Source organism: Amblyomma americanum, chromosome 10, assembly GCF_052857255.1.
Source record: "Amblyomma americanum isolate KBUSLIRL-KWMA chromosome 10, ASM5285725v1, whole genome shotgun sequence".
Taxonomy (NCBI): Eukaryota; Metazoa; Arthropoda; class Arachnida; order Ixodida; family Ixodidae; genus Amblyomma; species Amblyomma americanum.
In genome coordinates, this window is record NC_135506.1 from 375,518 (window position 1) to 395,487 (window position 19,970).

Genomic DNA, 19,970 nt, shown 5'->3' on the forward strand with positions numbered 1-19,970 from the left:
TACAATCCAATCTGCCATTCTTCCCTTCCCTCACCACGGCACCCCCCAGTGCTTTGATCTCTCTTCTATATTATTGGCAGGTCACCCCGGCATGGATGGCCATGGTAAATAGCATGGATCATATTATATACGCAGTCGATGTTGCCCTCTGGACAACATGTGGATCGTTAGGCGACAAGTCTGACAGCCTCCAGCAAGCTGTGGGCATAGTTGAACACTACGCCCACCACTGCACACTTGCCTGCTCACCAGACAAATCCGTAGTGGTCCGAATTCACTGCTCCCATAATGTATCCCTCACCACTCACCACAAGCAAACAGGCGAGTGGACCATACTACTATGTACATGCATGATCACTACCGCCATTGCCTGGGCCGCCGTATGATAACCACACGCAGGCATGGTCTGAAGGACCCGTTCAGGCTCTGCTCTGATCCTTAACTGGGCCGCTTACAGTCTGCCCTTGGAATGGAAGAGTAAACAGATCAAGTGGACGGCCTCTTTTTTAAAGCACACAAATAAGTCTACAGAACGTCTTTGTACCTAAACACTTTCCCTGAACTAACGGAGGCCGTGCTAACAGGTCAACACCACCATCTCACCAGACTTGGCTACTCTCCAGGAACCCTGTCCGAGGCGATGACTGCCCTGCTCCTCAAGCTCCCGTGACACATGCACACCATTCTGCCCTGATTTTTCGGCATATGCAAGGCAGTAGTTCTTGACAGGCAGAGAGCGGAGCCAGTAACTGTCCTGTCATGCACCACCCTTGAAGCCAAAGAGACTGCCATCACCCTTGCTATACACTCCGGTGTTAGACTCCCAGGTGGCCTGCCCAGCTATATGCATGGCCGCGTACACCAGCGTGCTCTTGACCTACTGCCCCAGTCCAGAGCGGGCCTGGATCCCCACTTGATTATGTGGGTGCCAGGCCAGGCATGGCACGGAACGAGGTGGCAAATGTGTGAGCTCCAAGTTATTCTATCTGAGCTACGCAGCCCAGCAAGTCCACCGGACCTGTTGGACTCTAGGCCTCTGACTTCCTCGAGCACTACCGCGGCCTCTGGCTTTGCTTTCCACCACCCCTGACCTGTACTCCCTGCCTGACCATGGTGTGGGGCTCCATCCACCCTATTCCATAGTGCATAATAATAATCCATGTTTTAAGCTTTATTTTGTCTGTATTGTGTACCCAAGTTGACACTGTGTGTATGTTTTTGTCCTTCTTTATTGGCACATTTTATTATTACTGTTGCTTTCTTGTAGGTTCTGTTTTTATTAGGGGTATGAGAATAATTGAAATTTTGAATACAAATCTATTATGTTTGATATTCAGTTCATATTCCTATTCGAGAACTTTCGAAGAATCGAAAATTTTCTAATATTTGCCAGCGGTCGTATACCGCACCAACTTTCATAAATTCGGGCATGGCAGAACTGCAGTATCTGGACAAATTATGCTACGATCGAGTTTAAACTGCCAGTAAAATGATACAGATGCATCTTCTTCGGCGTCACTCATGTGGACCGGTCACATCCGGCCACTGCTATTGGCCTTGAGCGAAATTCACCAAGTGAGCTTTCCCACGTATGACACCTGATAACTAGATGGCTGACCACCAGCTTCAAACAATGACAGCAAGAGAGAGCACTGTTTTTTCCTTGATCCTTCCGTAATGTGTTACATACTTTTTTATTTTATTTATTTACATAATACTGCAGACCTCATGTGGTCCAAGCAGGAAGGGTAGATAGCAAGGCATATTTACAAACGCCATAAAGTTAGTAGTACATAGACAAAAGGTTTGACACATGACACAAATGAGCGAAACAAGTCAAAAGAAATACATTGCACATCAATTTGCACATCAAAATTCATTGCTAACAGTCCTTTCAAAACTCTCACTTGTAGCCGCCGCGGTGGCTGAGTGGTTATGGCGCTCGGCTGCCGGCCCGAAAGACGCGGGTTCGATCCCGGCCGCGGCGGTCAAATTTCGATGGAGGCGAAATTCTAGAGGCCCGTGTGCTGTGCGATGTCAGTGCACGTAAAAAAACCCCAGGTGGTCGAAATTTCCGGAGCCCTTCACTACGGCGTCCCTCATAGCCCGAGTCGCTTTGGGACGTTAAATCCCCATAAACCCATAAACCATAAAACTCTCACTTGAGACAATCTCTTCAGGTAGTGCATTCCATTCGTTTAAAGTATGAGTATTTAAACGAGTTTGTTTTCGCGAAATATCGTGTTAAGGCATGGGTATCTTGGTGACGGGTTTTTCGTGTGGTTGAAGGTGTAACATAAGGTGAAGAAGAAATTCCAAACTTTCCCTGGATGAGTGAATGCAGAAATATTAGTCGAGCAATTTTCCGTCTTATATGAGCAGGTTTAATTTCGTTGGCGACCATTAAAGCAGATTGGGAATCAGTTCTCTTGAATTTATTGTAAATGAATCGCACAGCCGACCTTTGTACGTTTTCTATTTTTGCTATATCTTTTTTGGTGTACGGGTCCCACACAATAGCCGCATACTCAAGTTTGGGCCGAATAAGAGAGTTATAGGCTAATAGCATAACGTGACTGGGTGCTCCTTGTAGCTTGTGTTTCAAAAGTCCAACCTTTTTAAAGCAGATGAACAGATGTAATCTACATGGTCGCTCCAGTTAAGCTATGAATTTATTAAAACACTTAAATATTTGTTTTTTTCGACTTCCAAAATAGTGCCGCAAGCAGAGTAACTAAAGTGGATAGGATGTTTCTTTCTTGTCATGCGCAAAAGGACTGTCTTATCACAATTGAAGACCATTCCTGATCTGTCACACCAGGCCACAATTTCGCGGAAAGCATCATTCAGTAACATTTGGTCAGCCATAGAACTTATTGGGGTGCACAGCATGCAGTCGTCGACAAATAAACCAATTTTAACATTTCTATCAGTGGAACACACAATGTCATTTACATAAACCAAAAATAACAGCGGACCTAGTACACTTCCTTAAGGAACGCCAGATATCACTGGAAGTAATGTGGAAGAAATGCCACCAGTATCCACAAACTGAGTTCGATTTCATAGGTACAAGGTCAAGGGCACGCCTATTAGTGCGAGTTTTTCTAGAAGTTTATTATGGGGAACTTTATCAAACGCTGTGCTGAAGTCTAAAAAAATTAGTCCAGTTGTCCTGATTTTAATACGGTACCACCCCTTCATAGGATACAGTGATTGATTGTTCAGGCGGAAAGTCAAAAACATATTCATTGCCACTTTCTTCAGAAAATACAGAATGAAAGTAGGTACTGAAATGTGTAGCAATTGATGAAGGACACGTAATCATGTTGTTATGCACAGTTATTTTATTTATTTGCTTGTGGGAAGTTCGAAGGTGATCCAAAATTTACAGGGATCATTTCGTATAAATTGTGGAAGACTCTCTGTAAAGTAATGTTTTTTTGCCGATTTAATGTTAGAAGAAAGCTCTTCTGCTAAAATAGCTAACTGACTAGAACTGGCGTTCTTAGCTTTTTTCAGCCGTTTAAGCATTCGTTTTAGGTGAATAATGTGCCGATTTATCCATGGATTTGCCTTCTTTAAGTGCTTCTTCTTATCGGGTATGAACCTATTGATACAATATTGTTACTATGAGACGAGATGACTGATGGCAATGAGATGGTTTTACGGCCGCTGCCCTAGCGCGAGCGCTTTTTCTCGGGCCACTGCCCACTTCGTCTTCTTCGTCACACTACCTGGGCCACCGAGCGATTGTCCGATTGGTGACAAAGAGACACGCGAAGTGGTGATGGGCTTCAGAGGAAGGCAGGACTGGAAGCAGAAAGTGGTGTGGTGCCGGCCGCCACGATGAAGGACATGGCTGAATGATTCCTGGCTTGCGAAGCTTCCTGGCCGTAGGTCACCAGGAGCCGACGGCCGGGGCCCCAGGACGCGCCGAACGGCATGGGCAGGGGAATGGTGTCATCACGTGTGGGCAGCATCTCAGATCGATGGGGTTGGGTCCTTGCGTCAGGTTCAGTTCATCATGTTGAGTAGTCTGGGCGGTGGACGGGGCGGGGGGGAACGGCGAGACCGGTTCGGGTCTAAAAGGCTGGGGCACGGCCGGGCGACGCAGACCAAGAACTTACGGCCGACGACCACGGCTCCCGCATGCGCCGAAGCTCCCGGACCAGGATGGGGATGATCTCCGCACCTCACACCAAATGTTACGTGACGGCCAGCCGAAGTATGAGACAAGATGACTGATCTCAATGAGATGGTTTAATGGCCGCTGGTCTAGTGCAAGCACTCCGTCTCGGGCCATGGCCAACTTCGTCTTCTTCGTCACAATATTTACAGTGTTCCTTGAACATGTTCGATAACTGTGTGACACTGGTTCCCTCAAAGCTTTCATAAGCCAATTCCAAGTAATCAAGGATGGATTCATCCAGTCCTTTTGAATAATCTTTTACGTTCTTATGGTTTGCTTTTTCTATATGGCTGTGAACTACATGTAAAGATACGACTACTAACTTGTAATCAGATATCCCGCCATGAACAGACACTGTGTAATCACAAAAAGAGCGTTTTATGAATACTAAATCTAATATTGACTCAGTAGAACCATGTATTCTAGTTGGTTCAATGACTATTTGCTGAAGGTCATGGGACAACATTATATCATAGATCGGGTCAGCATTTTCAGAACATCCAAGGTTTCCGTTAAACCATTTGATGGTTGGCAGATTAAAATCTCCTGCAAGTATCAAATTTTCATTTCTGTAGTTGAACAAAAAATCGTGTAGCTTATGCAGATAGTCCAGGTCTGAATTACTGCCCACACTCACGGCATTTGTCCTGTTGCCTTCATACCATCCATGGTCTCTGAGCATGACTTCCGGCATCTGGTTTGGGAAACTATGATATGCAAGAAAGCCCACTTGCGGAACTTTGCATGGGGCTCCTTCAGTGAAGTAAAGAGTCGAGGTGTCACAACAGGGCAAATAATCGTGTAAAAATTCTGCCTATTGCATGGTGCATTGTGACCTGCGCACCTTTTAGTGGGCATAACAGCAGGCGCGACAGTGATCGGAGGGCCCCTGTTGGCAGGCCAAAAAATAGTCTGGCTGTGTAGTTTTGGTTTCTTAGCTTTGCCGCTAGCCTGCACATTTGCGCATCGTCCAAGCACATCTCCACATCGGTTTTGGATGCTAACTGCCGTGTCGCTGATAATTACTTTTCCTGGTCCGTATTGTTCTTCCAACATGCCAAAACTGCACACTCAACATGGGGTTTTCGGTGTTTGTGCGATGGAGCTGCCTCATAAGGCTTCACCGCATTTTCGGCATTTTTTTTCAAGCGAAACGTTCACTATGCCAGGTTTTCAAGAGGGTAGTGTAGTTCAGTTTATCGCCTTGAAAAGCTTTAGAGGTTAAACGGTGGAGCAGTCACGTAGGCCATAGTGGCGCATACATGCCAAACCAAGATGATGAGCCACCCCTCCAAATCTCTCGAAGGTAAGGGCCAAAGTCGAGGTCATTGAACCGAAAGCTTCACTACGCCAGGTTTTCAAGAGGGTAGTGTAGTTTTGTTTATGACCTTGAAAAGCTTTAGAGGTCAAACCGTAGAGCAAAGTCGCGTAGGTCATGGAGCAAAGTCACGTAGGACGTGGTGGTGCACATATATGCCCAACCAAGATGGAGGGCCACCCCCCAAATCTCTCGAAGGTCAGGGATGAAGAGCTGGAACAACCTGCGATGCTATATGATGGTGACGTCATATAAAAGGAATTTGAGTAAACAAGCACATCAGTCATGGAGATACTGTGCTTGACAACACGGGAGGACCCACCGTCTGTGACATCAATGGAGAGCTGTGTATATATACTAACGGCGAGCCAATGGGGGTACAAACCGATTTTGCGATGGAGGAGGAAGAACATCCTGTCGTGATAGCGCACCGGAAAGCAAAGCTTCAACGTTTCAATGAGGCTAGGAAGAAACGCCGTGCCAAACGTATGACACGCGTCGAGAAACGAGGAAGAGTGCTACTGCGAAGAAACAGCAGAAAGTACTTCAGGCAGTACGTATAACTAGCGATGCAGAGTCAGAGGTTTCATTCGCTTTTCACCAGGGTTAACCAAAGCTAAACCACAGCTAATTTTTTCTTTTCAGGGGTGCAAGGGGCAATTTTTAAATCGAACTTCAGGTAATTCGGGCATTTCTTCCGGACCTTTGAACTCTGAATTAGCGAGGTCTTACTAGCTATAATGTTATTTTAGTAGCCAGTCATGTGTCATTTTATGGATTTTATTTTGCATGACCACATCGCAAGTTGGATACTGTTACGCTATTTAATCAAGCAGTATACATTTTTGTGTACATCATGTTTTCTTACATGGTACTGAGTCAGTCTGGCTTTGTTCATTTCAGTTGCAAAGAACATGCACCGTTTTGAAAAACAAAAGTGCCAGAGTATTTGCCTGTATATAATTTTATGAATTTTTTTTTCATAGTGAACAGCCATTTGATATTTTATTTAATAATCGAAGCCATTTTTTCTTCATATTCAACTCATATTCGAAAATTTCAATATTTGCATAACCCAAATTTTTCTTACTACACTGCTTCTCTTGTTTGCAGTTTTACCCCAAATGCTTTACTCAAGGAGGTACCCATGGCAGTCTACACTATGGGACCTCCTTCTGTACCAGTTTTATTGTATTCACTATTAATGTATGCATTAATGAATAAACTTGAACTTGAGTTGGACATTGCCATTTTTGCCGCAGCTGTTGCACTTGTGAAGGTAAGAGATTGCACCTGCCATTGAGGTGCTGGCCAGTCACTGTAGCCAAGAGGGAAGTTGCTGACAAGCCTCAGACCATTGTTGTCAACAGCTTGTTGGCAGTTTCTCTGTAGTCGTGTATGTGGCACACTTTGAATGAGCCCCCACATTCCAACAGAGGATTGTCTAGTGAAGTCACCCCAGATAGCCTCCATCCGGCAGTACTCGCTAGTTAGAACTACCTGATATTTGTCATCGTAAGTTTGTACCAACCTACTTTTTCCCCTTAGAAAAGCAAATGCACCTGCAAGGAGATTTCAGCAATATCAAGGTATACCTAACAAAAGTCCGCTATGCTGAACATGCTAATGAAATCCTTTACACATGAGCAGGGATAGTGAATGAACCGCGCCAAGTGGAAATGAGTGTTGGCATGCCAAGATAAAGTTGTATTAGTATTAATTGGTGTAGTGGCTCAGTTGCATGCTTTGTGGCACACTGTGCTTGGAGCTGCATCTAAGCGATAGGATGCACATCCTTGATTTCCTTTTCATGATGTCTCTCATTGACAGCAAGTGAACCCAAGCAGTTGTATTAGTATTAATTGGTGTAGTGGCTCAGTTGCATGCTTTGTGGCACACTGTGCTTGGAGCTGCATCTAAGCGATAGGATGCACATCCTTGATTTCCTTTTCATGATGTCTCTCTCATTGACAGCAAGTGAACCCAAGCAGTTGTATTAGTATTAATTGGTGTAGTGGCTCAGTTGCATGCTTTGTGGCACACTGTGCTTGGAGCTGCATCTAAGCGATAGGATGCACATCCTTGATTTCCTTTTCATGATGTCTCTCTCATTGACAGCAAGTGAACCCAAGCAGTTGTATTAGTATTAATTGGTGTAGTGGCTCAGTTGCATGCTTTGTGGCACACTGTGCTTGGAGCTGCATCTAAGCGATAGGATGCACATCCTTGATTTCCTTTTCATGATGTCTCTCTCATTGACAGCAAGTGAACCCAAGCAGTTGTATTAGTATTAATTGGTGTAGTGGCTCAGTTGCATGCTTTGTGGCACAATGTGCTTGGAGCTGCATCTAAGCGATAGGATGCACATCCTTGATTTCCTTTTCATGATGTCTCTCTCATTGACAGCAAGTGAACCCAAGCAAAATAGGGACATACTTTAAAGAGTCGATGGAGAGTGAACTCTTCTGCGAAATTCTCTGCATTTTGGAAAACCAGTTTGTGAGGTACGTATGATACTCCCAGAGGAGTTTTTTTACTGGTGTGCACACATCCAGAAGGATTAGACTGGACTGCTATTCCTGTATGTGTAATTAGTGGGCATGTGCAAATGTTTTTTTTTTTTATTCAAAGCGAATTCCAAACAACAGTAAACAGTAATGCTTCGAATACTTCTGGCACACAAAAAAAGGTTGAATGGCACAATAGGCAGTTTCAAAATTGCGTATGTTTCGAACACCCAAGTCGATTACATAAAAAAAAAACCTAAGAGTGCATTGAAGCTTTGCCATACTCATTGAAGCTGTGTAGACCTTCTGCAAAGATGGCCATCTGAAATTGGGAGAGCCGACCTACATGCGATGCCGACATATCTGCGAGGTGTGAGATCTATTTTATCATCAGCCTGACTACGCCCACTACATGACAAAGTTCTCTCCCATGTCTCTCCAGTCAACTCTGTCCTTTGCCAGCTGCAGGCACCCTATCCCTGCAAACTTCTTAACCCACCCAACTTTCTGCTGCCCCCTGCTATGCTTGCCTTCTCTTGGACTCTAGTCCATTACCCTTAACGACTATCAGTTATCTTGCCTTCACATTCCCTGCTCCGCCCAAGCCCATTTCTTCTTCTTGATTTCGAATAGGATGCCATTAACTCACATTTAATCCCTGACCCACTCTGCCCTCTTCCTGTCTCTTAATGTTGCACCTATCATTTTCTTTTTCATAGCTTGCTGCGTAGTCCTCAATTTAAGTTGAACACTTTCCGTTAGCCTCCATGTTTCAGCTCCCTGGGTGTATACCGGTAAGATATAGCTGCTACATACTTTTTTCTGGCGGTTCCCTTCCAAAGCTGTTGAACGTTGCTCTGATTTTCTGCATTTTTTGACCCACTGTTCTGCTCTGCCTGTCTGAGTCATTGATCATGCTTTGCAGTTCATTCCCTGAGTGACTTAACAAGGCAATGTCATCAGCAAATCGTAGGTTACTAAGGTATTCTCTATTTGCTCTTGTCCCCAACAGTTCCCATTCAGGCCTCTGAATACCTCCTGTAAACAGGCAGTGAATATGATTAGTAAGATCATGTCTCCCTGCCTGACAGCCTTCCTTATTGGAATTTTATTGCTGACTTTATGGAGGACTATGGCGACTTTATAGAGACTTAGATGTGGGGCCTCCAACTGCTGCTTTTAATTGCAATTGCCTCGGTGTGCAGCCTCTTGCCTTTAAGCTGCAACTGCATGACACCTGCTTGGTGGTACGGACCGTGTGCCTGGAAAATTTTAGGGGTACTGCATTCCTGCGCCGCTGGGCTTGTAAGGAATATGGCCACCGTGGCTCAACGTTGCCAGAACAGCGAGCACAAAAATTTACAGCATGCAGCGGCAACTGTCCAAAGCCTATGGGCTCTCTACTGGGGACTGCATACATGTGCAAGGTGCTGCTCAAATGAGTTGCAAAAATCATTGTTTGCAATTTCTTCTGAGTGTTTGTTCACAATATCACTGAAGCTGCCTCTGGCAACTACATAGAATATATTATTTTGTAATTTATGACACTGACGTTACAAATGCGTATACACCGGGCACCACAGACGTGGTTGTCATGCTGGGAGCATGAGGCAGTGGCCGCCAGATCCGCAGGTGGGGAGAGGGGGATTGTGGTACCCAGAAAACCTTTCCAGTGACTTTACACACATCCAGCCAGCACCATCCCGCGCCAGGCGTCGGAAAGGGGCGCCCATCTCACACCCATCTGCACATGTCTCATGCTAGCTCCCCTTCATGCTTGGCGCTGTCATGCCTGTTTAGCGAATTTCACGCAGAGAAGAGCGGCTGTGGCAGCTGCAGTCAGTTCAGACTCGTTTCACAGAAGTCGAGAGCCACACCTCTTCTGATTAAAGAGATTTAACATAGTGTGGTCTGCTTCCGCAGGAAGCCACTGTACATGCACAGATTGCCCTGAGGATGTCACAAGGCGCCAGGCACAAGCTAACTGTTTGTACACCTGCCCTGTCAGGACCAGTCAGCATGTTCACACTGGTGGTGTGTGGAAGTGGTTCATGTTATGCTAAACCTCTCTATTAATGCACACGATCATGTTGGTTATGGCGTGTTTGCACCACGAACAGCACGGCTGGTGACACCTGGCATATAGAGATCTGGGCACTGCCTGTGCTGGAAGTGTGTGCAGACTGATGGGAGCACAGGCACATGGAACGGAGTTTTTGTTGCACACGTGCCGCGGTTCCATACCAGAGGAGGTCCGCTGAACCGAAACCACAGGCAGCAAGAGTTCCAGAAACGTTATTCGGTCGGGACTTCGAGGTTTCAAATACCAAACATTTGGATCGAACTGAATATCGAATAGTTTACTATTCCACCGAATATTTGAAATTATGGGATATTAACACATGCCTAGTAATTACGCATGCTTCTTTTGTGATGCTGTTGTCAATACTATCCAAAACTGGACAGCGGAAATGGGTGGTAATGAATTTCCTGCTGGAAAGAATGGCTGTTTGAAGAAAGGCAAAGCATTAAGAACACTAGTACCTGTTTCAGGACCTTGATGGGGATTTTGCACATTTCGCTCGTAAAATTTTCGCAGTCTCACCTGTTCCATCTTTGCACTCATATAAGGGTACAGAAGTTCCCTGTGGTGATAACAGTGATGTTTCGCTTGCATAGCGCCATTGCAGATATTTGTCTCTGCCTTGTTTCAGGGATGGCATCGATATCTACCCCATCATGAGCAACCTGCCAAAAGTAGGCCGATTCTCAACCTTAGTCATGTTTCTTGGAAGCGAAGACAAAAGAAGTGAGCTTTAAGTTTCTTCAGTGTTTGTGTAAATGCATGCCATTTTTGCAAACACATTGTTCCAATTGAAATGTCAACAAAAAAAGGGGGCACTATATAAATGTCATTTGTTAAAATTTGCGTGTGTTAATGATCAACAGTATTATGTTTTATTACATGTAAATAATAAAATCTACTTAATAGTGCAATAGCCACAGTGTTGGTAACACACTTTTGCAGCTTTGCTGTTTAGCGAAGTCAATGAAGTGACGAGTTTCCAATGGGAAATAATAAATCATAAAGCTAAGGAGAAATAAATTAGTGCAGTGGATATGCTTACAGCACAGTGCGGTGCGTCATCAGTTGAGATGGGGCCTCATAAAATTTTGCATTCCCTCAATGCACATTGATAAGCATTCATGCATTGATAAGCATAAGCTGCAAGAAAAGGTGTTCATAAAGAGACCTTAATTGGAAGCACGAGCTGATATTCACATGTGTATTGCTTTCCCCCGGAATTCCTTAAGTACAATTAAATTTTTACATCTCGGCAGCAACCTTTATTACCCTACAGGAAGGGATAACTGCAAAACACTAGGCTTTGTTGAGGACCATGCCTCTGAACATCTCATCTGGGCACTTTCTGGCTGCACGCGTGGACCACAAACTTTGAATCAGTATCGAATAGCAATACAAATGTCGTGCGCTGCTGAGCCTGCAAGGCGTCTGCAGAAAGGCATACCAAATTTACAGTGATCAATTCAAACACAGCAATTAAGTAGCCTGTAGCGCTCCTCGCACCACGCTAAGCTCGCAGGTTATGGCACGCGGCGCCGGACAAGAACGAGGAAGTTGGGCTAGGCCGCCGCAGCGCGAGCAGCGCAAATAAACAGTTTGAGCCTCAACGCTGTCGGAGCTGGTTCTTCCTCGCCTTAGCTCCGACAGATCTGGTGACCCGAATTCGAACACGCAACCCCATCCTCCTCCATGGATTCCGCTGGCTCTTCCGCTTTACCTACCGGCGGCAACACGCCCCCGAATGCTCAGCCTCTTGGTGCTTCGGTGGACGCGTTCCAGCCAGTCAGCCTGCCGCCATTTTGGCCCAAAAGCCCCCGCGCCTGGCTCCTGCAGGTTGAGGCGCATTTCCAGCTGCGATGTATCGCCAGCCAGGAGACCAAGTTCCTCCACCTCATGTCGTCCTTGCCTCCTGACGTTGCTGAGGGCATAGTGGACGTCATCAGCTCGCCGGGCACGGCTCGCCCCTTTGACATGTTGAAGGCAGCTCTCATCGACCGCAAGTCCGTGTTTGAGTGCACCAAGCTCCAGCAGCAGCTCCTCAGCGCCACGGAGCTTGGTGACAGCCGCCCTTCACAGCTCCTCCGTCACATGCTCCAGCTTCTGGGAGACTCCGTTGCTCAGCACGACCCACTTCTGCGCGAGTTGTTCCTTCAGCGTCTTCCCCAACACATGGTCCCCATCCTCGCAGCTGCGGGTGATGTCTCATTAGACAAGCTCGCTGACCGTGCTGCGGACTACTCACGGCTCCCCAATGTCAGCTCTGTGGCCAGTCCGCCTCCAACTACTGCCGCAGACTCCCAGCTTGCCAGCATAGAATGTCGGCTTGATGCTCTTGCCAGGCGGCTCGATGTCCTCGCGCCTTTGCCGCACCGTTCTCAGCCGGCGTTCAGGCCACGCCGCCGCTTCCCGGAATCCCAACCATCCGACGCGCGGCCAGCCACCTCGCCCTCGGCTGTCTGCTGGTACCACCGTATTTTCAGCAGCTCTGCCCGCAAGTGCACACACCCGTGCTCCTGGTCGGGAAACGTTGCGACTGGCCACTGACAGTGGCAAGTGGTGCAGATGGACGGACATGCCACCTCTTGTACGTCTCGGACAAAATTACTGGCAGTCGTTTCCTGGTCGACATGGGAGAACAAGTCAGTGTCATAGCAGCCTCTTGGGCAGATCGCTGTCGCAACGAGCTATCAACAAGGTTACGCGAGGCCGCGACTTTGTGTTCACTTACATCGATGATCTCCTCATAGCAAGTTCATCCGGTACTGAGCATGAAGCTCATTTGTGCGCCCTCTTCCACCGACTGGATGAATATGAACTCGTCATCAACCCGAACAAGTGCCTCTTTGGCGTAGCTACAATAGAGTTCCTCGGCCACCTTGTCACTCCACAGGGCATTCAGCCTCTCGACAGCAAAGTCAAAGCGATTCAAGATTTTCCCGCCCCCACGTCACTCAAAAAGCTCAAAGAATTCTTGGGCCTCCTGAACCTTCATCGCCGCTTTCTCCCGAAGTGCGCCTCGTTCCTGAAGCCTTTGGCTTATCTTTTCACTACGAAAAAAGATTCTGCTGCACCACTTGAGTGGACTAAAGACGCTGCCGCTGCATTTTCTGCTGCCAAGAAGGCGCTCGCAGATGCCACTTTGCTCATACATCCAGTTCCTGATGCTCCACTGCGCCTCGAGCATTGCCGTCGATGCAGTTCTCGAGCAGCACGTCTCTAGTTGGCAGCCCCTCGGTGTTTCTGCCACGCGAGACTAAATACAGCACCTTCGTTCGAGAATTGCTCGCTGTCTACCTTGCCATCAAGCACTTTCGCCACTTCCTGGAGGGCCGGGACTTTCACATCATCACGGACCACAAGCCCTTGACGTTTGCCTTCCAAAGGAACCACAGCACCTACACTGCACGCGAGAACCGCCAACTGTGTTTTATCTCCGAGTTTACAGTGGATCTCCGTCACGTGCATGGCTCGGAGAATGCTGCTGCTGATGCGCTTTCCCGTGTTAGTGCCACGGCGTCCGAATCACCAGCGGACATGGAAGAGCTAGCGGCTGCACAGCGCAATGATCCAGAGCTGCAATGTCTTTGCTCCTCATCCACGTCCCTGTCCTTAGCCGACTGTCCACTGCCGTTTTCCTCCCAGTTCATTACGTGTGAGACATCCACTGGCGTCTCGTGCCTCTACGTACCTTTGGCTTTCCGTCGCACCATTTTTGAAAAACTGCACCGCCTGAGCCACCCTGGTATTCGTGCTGCGCAGAAGCTGATCACATCTCGTTTCCTTTGGCCAAGCATTAATGCCGACGTCCACCAGTGGGCACAAACCTGCCTTCACTGCCAGCGCGTCAAAGTTAACCGGCATACCGTCACGCCTGCCTCTCCTTTTCGGCCGCCTGACGGACGGTTTTCCCACGTTCACATAGACCTTGTTGGACCACTCCCGTTATCACTAGATTCAATGCACATGGTAACTAGCGCTAAAGACAAGGACAGAAGAAAGAAAGACGGACACCACGAACGCTAGACATCATCTGGTTTTATTCCAGACAGACACATTCAAGATATAGACAAACATGTACAACGGATCACACCCTAAAGCGCATGTGCAACGGCACCTTCTCGTTCATGAAATACAATTCTTTGGATGACAAAGATAACGTTGGGCTGATGACGCACGACTGTCGTTCCAAGTGAATGAGGAATGCTTCCAGTATTTGAGTTCCTTCTGGTCTGAACTTGCAAAAATGACCGTAGTCTGATTATAAATCGGAGCACATTTATCCTTGCAACGTTTGCAATGTGCCGCCATGTGTCCCGCACCTGACAATGCCTCGACAGCCAGCTTGTGCTCCATTAGCCGAACACTGATGCAACGGCCAGTTTGGCCGATGTAGCAATTAGTGCATGAGAAGGGAATTCTGTAAACCACGTTGGTCCTGCAAGCCACATACGGCATTTGATGTTTTATCGGGCAATGGGGCTTTTTCTTTTTTGAGGCAACATCAACAGCTTTACACATTTTTCCGAGTTTATCGGGTGCAGTAAGCACAACTCGGACCTTGCCTTTCTGCACCACCTTCTTTAGGCGGTGTGTCAGCTGGTGGATATAAGGCAGTGCCACGCATCTAGCCCGCTCATGAGCTTGTAGCTCATTCGTCGTTGCCTCTTTCGCAAAGGTTATCATTTTCAACAGGCCTTCAGCGACAGATGTCGCGAGTTCCCTAGGGAAGCCTGCCTTCGTCATGCGATCTGCCTGCAGGTGCGCACTTTCATTCACCTTGTGTGAGCAGGATTTGTCTAGGGCAGCACGAAGCATGTCTTGGGAATACCTCTTTTTACTAATTTAGAATGAGTCGAATTAAAATTCAAAAGTTTTTTTTAGACTTTGGCTGGTACATATAGCAAACCCATGCGTACTCAGAAAGAGCCGGACATAAAGGAACTGTAGGCTGCCATCTTTAGGAAGCTCATGAGTGAAATTAAGACCATAGGCAGAAGACTTAAAAACTTCCAAGTTTCGTTCCTGAGTAGTTTTTGCAACTACCAAGAAGTCGTCGACATATCTAAAGATCTTTAAAATCTTGTCGTCGTCAAGGCAAGCTTCAATGCACCTGTCCAAACTGGCTAAAAACAATTCACTTAGCGCGGGGGCGACACAAGAACCGATGCACACACCGTCATGCTGAACGTACATCCCACCATCAAAATTTACTGCACACGATAAACTTACTGCACCCGATAAACTCGGGGAAAATGTGTAAAGCTGTTGATGCTGCCTCAAAAAAGAAAAAGCCCCATTGCCCGATAAAACATCAAATGCCGTACGTGGCTTGCAGGACCAACGTGGTTTACAGAATTCCCTTGTCATGCGGGAATTGCTACATCGGCCAAACTGGCCGTTGTATCAATGTTCGGCTAATGGAGCACAAGCTGGCTGTCGAGGCATTGTCAGGTGCGGGACACTTGGCGGCACATTGCAAACGTTGCAAGGATAAATGTGCTTCGATTTATAATCAGACTAGGGTCACTTTTGCAAGTTCAGACCAGAAGGAACGCAAATACTGGAAGCATTCCTCATTTACTTGGAACGACAGTCGTGCGTAATCAGCCCAACGTTATCTTTGTCATCCAAAGAATTGTATTTCATGAATGAGAAGGTGCCATTGCACATGCGCTTTAGGGTGTGATCCGTTGTACATGTTTGCCTATATCTTGAATGTGTCTGTCTGGAATAAAACCAGTTGATGTCTAGCGTTCGTGGTGTCAGTCTTTCTTTTTTCTGTCCTTGTCTTTAGCGCTAGTTACCATGTGCATTGAATCTAAAGATCACCAACTAGCCCAGTTGTCCGCTTTAAATCCCGTTATCACGTGGGGCTTCTTATATGCTCACGTGTGTGGACCGTTTCACCAGCTGGCCCGAGGCGTTTCCCATTGCTGACACTACAGCCGAGACCGTTGTTTCGGCCTTCATGGCCGGCTGGGTCTCTCGTTTTTGCTGCCCGTTTGTCGTGTCACCACCGACCACGGTCACCAGTTTCAATCGGCCCTATTTACTTATCTTGCAAATATTCTGGCAGTTCGCCACATCCATACGACCGCCTACCATCTTTCGGCCAATGGCATGGTGGAACGTCTGTATCGACAACTGAAGGCTGCCCTTACCACTTATCAGCCAAGGGAACGCTGGTCCGACCACCTTCCCCTCGTCCTCTTGGGCATTCGCTCGGCACTGAAGGCTGACCTCGGCAGCTCTTCTGCTGAGCTAAGCTACGGCGTTCTCCTGCGTCTCCCTGTGGAATTCTTCTCTCCTTCCTCCCCTCCATTAATCCATGACGCTTCCACCTACATTGAGACCTGCGCAACACATTTCGCCACATTACTCGTCACCCCTGCAGCCCGTCACCCTCAGGCTGTGTTCGTCAGCCAAGACCTGGCCTCCTGCACCCATGTCTTCATCTGCTGTGACCACGTCCATCCACCCCTCATGCTGGCCTGCGATGGACCGTTTCGCGTCCTCCATCATGCGCAGAAGACCTTCATGTTAGACGTCAATGGCCGTGAAGACGTCGTGGCTGCTGAACGCCTCAAACCAGCCTACATTGCCACTCCTCTGCACGTCTGCCCTACACTCGCTCTCGCTTTGACTGCGCCACCAATGTGCGCAGCTTCCTCCAAGCACATCCGCTGGGCGAATCCTGTGGCTTCGCTCTACGGGGGGGGGAGCCCTGTAGCGCCTCTCGCGCCGCCCTTGGCTCGCAGGCCATGGCACGCAGTGCCGGACAAGAAAGAGGAAGTTGGGCTAGGCTGCCGCAGCGCGAGCAGTGCAAATAAACAGTTCGAACCTCAACGCTGTCAGAGCTAGTTCTTCGTCGCCTTAGCTCCGACAAGCCCCTTAAAAAACTATACTAGCATTTGCATCATGCACGAAAACACCTGCAAAAAGGACTGCACAGGTCCAGAATAGCCCCTGTATCACTGTACCCGCTACGTACTGGGCGGCCAATATAACATACCAGTGGCACGTAGCGCCCTTTCTCGGGAGTCCATGGCAGTCATCACACTGCCCGGTATTCTAGAGCACTATAGCATCGTCTCAAGACATGGTGGAGACGACTTTTGTCGCCGCCGGTCGGCAAACCTGATGGAGGAGCGGGGTGAGCTGCCCCTCACCACCTGAGCTTCTTTTTGGTTCACGAGCACCCCTGAGTAGTTTCAAACCTTGCAAAAAAGTTTGGTAGCTGGGTGAGCTACAGCTTTGCCAAGCAGGAGCCTCCTTCCACCTGCCAAATCTGAAAGTGAATAGAGTCTGTATTTTGTCTTGCATCATATGCTATTACAAACAATTACACTAGGGCTTTTTTGCCTTAACTGCTCTTGCTCCAAAGACCTCATGACATTATGATACCCCTATGCTGTAAACCTGCCTTACAGAGCAGCTACAGAAGCAGCTGCCTGTTTAGCTGCAAGCCTGCAGCATAGTAATGTTTGCAGTTGGGGGAAAAAATTGCTAGGAATGGCATGAGTATTTAATTTAGTGTCATCATCATCATCAGCCTGACTACGCCCACTGCAGGGCAAAGGACTCATGTCTCTCCATTTAACCCTGTCCTTTGCCAGCTGTGCCCACCTAACTTTCTGCCGCCCCCGGCTACACTTGCCTTCTCTTGGAATCCACTCACTTACCCTTAAGGACCAGCGATTATCTTGCCTTTGCATTACATGGCCTGCCCACTGAGCCCATTTCTTTTTCTTGATTTCACCCAGGATGTCATTAACACGTGTTTGTTCCCTCACCCACTCTGCCGTTTCCGGTCTCTTAACATTACGCCTATCATTTTTCTTTCCATGACTCACTGCGTTGTCCTCAAGTAGAACCCTTTTCATTAGCCTCCACATATCTGCCCCGTAGGCGAGTACCGGTAAGGTACAGCTGTTGTACACTTTTCTCTTGAGGGAAATTGGTAAACTGCCATTCATGATCTGAGAGAACCTGCCATATGCACTCCACCCCATCCTTATCTTTCTAGTTATTTCCCTCTCATGATCTGGATCAGCTGTCACTACCTACCCTAAGTATTCCTTTACCACTTCCATCATCTCGCTACCAATTGTGAACTGCTGTTCCCTTAGTGTAGATAGCATAAATGGCTTTTTAATATTTTCGTGCTTAAAATTCGAGGTGATTCTGTCTAGAGAAGGTTCACACTACTCACGTGGTGATTTGAGCATACTTTACCAGTGTTGTACTTTGCTTTAACAATATCTTTTTGTTAGCTTTGAAAATATCACTAAAGTATATTTGTTTTTCCCCTCCGCGTGTAGGACTGGCCCGACTACTTGCCATAGCATCAAAGGTGGACCCAGGGCTCGCAGACAGCTACGGATTGTGACGGAAGATGAACCCTGTCACCTTGCGCACAATTGGTCGCCGCCGTTAGAGACTTTGTAAAGCCACACGCATATCTGTGCACTGTTAAAAAGTGAAATTTGCATTCACGTAATCGCACACATCGTTGTTGCACACAATCTGCTCACTGCCTGTAGACAATACAAGTGTTCTAAATAAATGTGTTGAAAGATTGGAGACTCTACAGAGTTTGCCAAACTACTGCCACTTGCTAGTGCACATTATTGCTCCCTATCTATATTGCCTCGCTGCATCTGGTAGCCAGGGAGAAAGCTACTTCCATGTGGCATTTAATTTCCTTTCAGTCATGTGTTCACACCCGATTGCAAACACAGCGGCTCATTTTGTCTCTTGGTTCCACACGAGAGCTTTTACATTGACACCAGGTGCAACCAGTGCATGAATTGCCTTCTCTTTAGTGTGACAATAACTCTCATTGGTGCAGAGTTGTGCATTTTTGTGCTCAGTAATTCATTCCTTTTTGTCATGCACAGCACGTTTAATTTTTGTTCCTTTAAGCATCAGATGATTTTGCTTAACATTAGCTCAAAAAGTCCAACACTCTGCGGTGTGCGCATCCTGCTGCGTAACTTACAGCATTCTATGAATACTACCAGTGCAGTGAATAAATGGTTAATATCGCAACGTGCGTGTGCTCGTGTTGCTGCTGCTTGGTATTAATACGACAGCAGTGCAGTGAAGCAGTCAAAAGGAATCTCTGTGTTGACATAACTTTAATGGCATATTTGGCGCCAGTTATGGTACTGACTCAGCCAGGCTGTTGAGCCAATGGCAACAGAACGATGTAAATGAGCTCAGGCATACTACGACTGTTGTGACCAACAATACTTCCTTACAGATGGCAGGGAGTTTCACCTTCCACATAAACTCTCACATGCACATACCTTATTCACTCATTGGGATCCATGTAGGCTTACCTACCTTCATCATGGCTGCTATACGTGTTCAATTTTTTACATTGGCCACATAAAACTGGCCCACCAGCAATTAAAAAGCAGTTCCGACAAAATAAAACCTGTATACATTAACTGCACAAAACTGACATGCCAAAAATGTTAGGGGCACTGTGACTAAGACCTGCCTTACTGGCAAAACATAACCAGCCTTTTGAAGACATTTTTCATTTAGTTCAGTCTTCCTTACACTGTGCAGGCTAGCCTGTAAGATAGAAAGTTGTTTTGCCTGCACACCCAAGGTAGAAAGTTGTTTTGCACTAGACATGGTTGTGGCAATCCAAGAATGCTTATTTCATATTTGCCAAGCAGCAAATTCTCGTATATTTAATATGTCACGGTGCTGGTTTTAAATGCTTCCAAAATTATTGAAGATCAGTTCTAGCTCAAGTGCAACTTTTGTGTTCATATTAGTATATATTGGAATGCAGAAATTGTCCTCTTGCAGCAATTTGGATATAAAATGTTGTGATCAAAAGAAAAGCTG

General features: G+C 46.9%; 1 protein-coding gene across 3 annotated transcripts in view; it reads left to right on the top strand.

The window, feature by feature from the left end:
- LOC144107182 (RNA polymerase II-associated protein 3-like) overlaps positions 1-18,686 on the top strand; it is a 46,557-nt gene extending 27,871 nt beyond the window's left edge. For 2 of the 3 annotated variants that reach the window (XM_077640188.1, XM_077640187.1), the window contains exons 8-10: positions 7,917-8,014; positions 10,732-10,826; positions 18,425-18,686. In XM_077640188.1, coding sequence (XP_077496314.1) covers positions 7,917-8,014; positions 10,732-10,826; positions 18,425-18,492 — 261 coding nt within the window. In that variant the 3' untranslated portion in view covers positions 18,493-18,686. Of the gene's footprint in view, positions 1-7,340; positions 7,446-7,916; positions 8,015-10,731; positions 10,827-18,424 lie in introns of those variants that run through there. The other variant, XM_077640189.1, reaches the window with a different exon arrangement.
- The last annotated feature ends 1,284 nt before the right edge of the window (positions 18,687-19,970 follow it).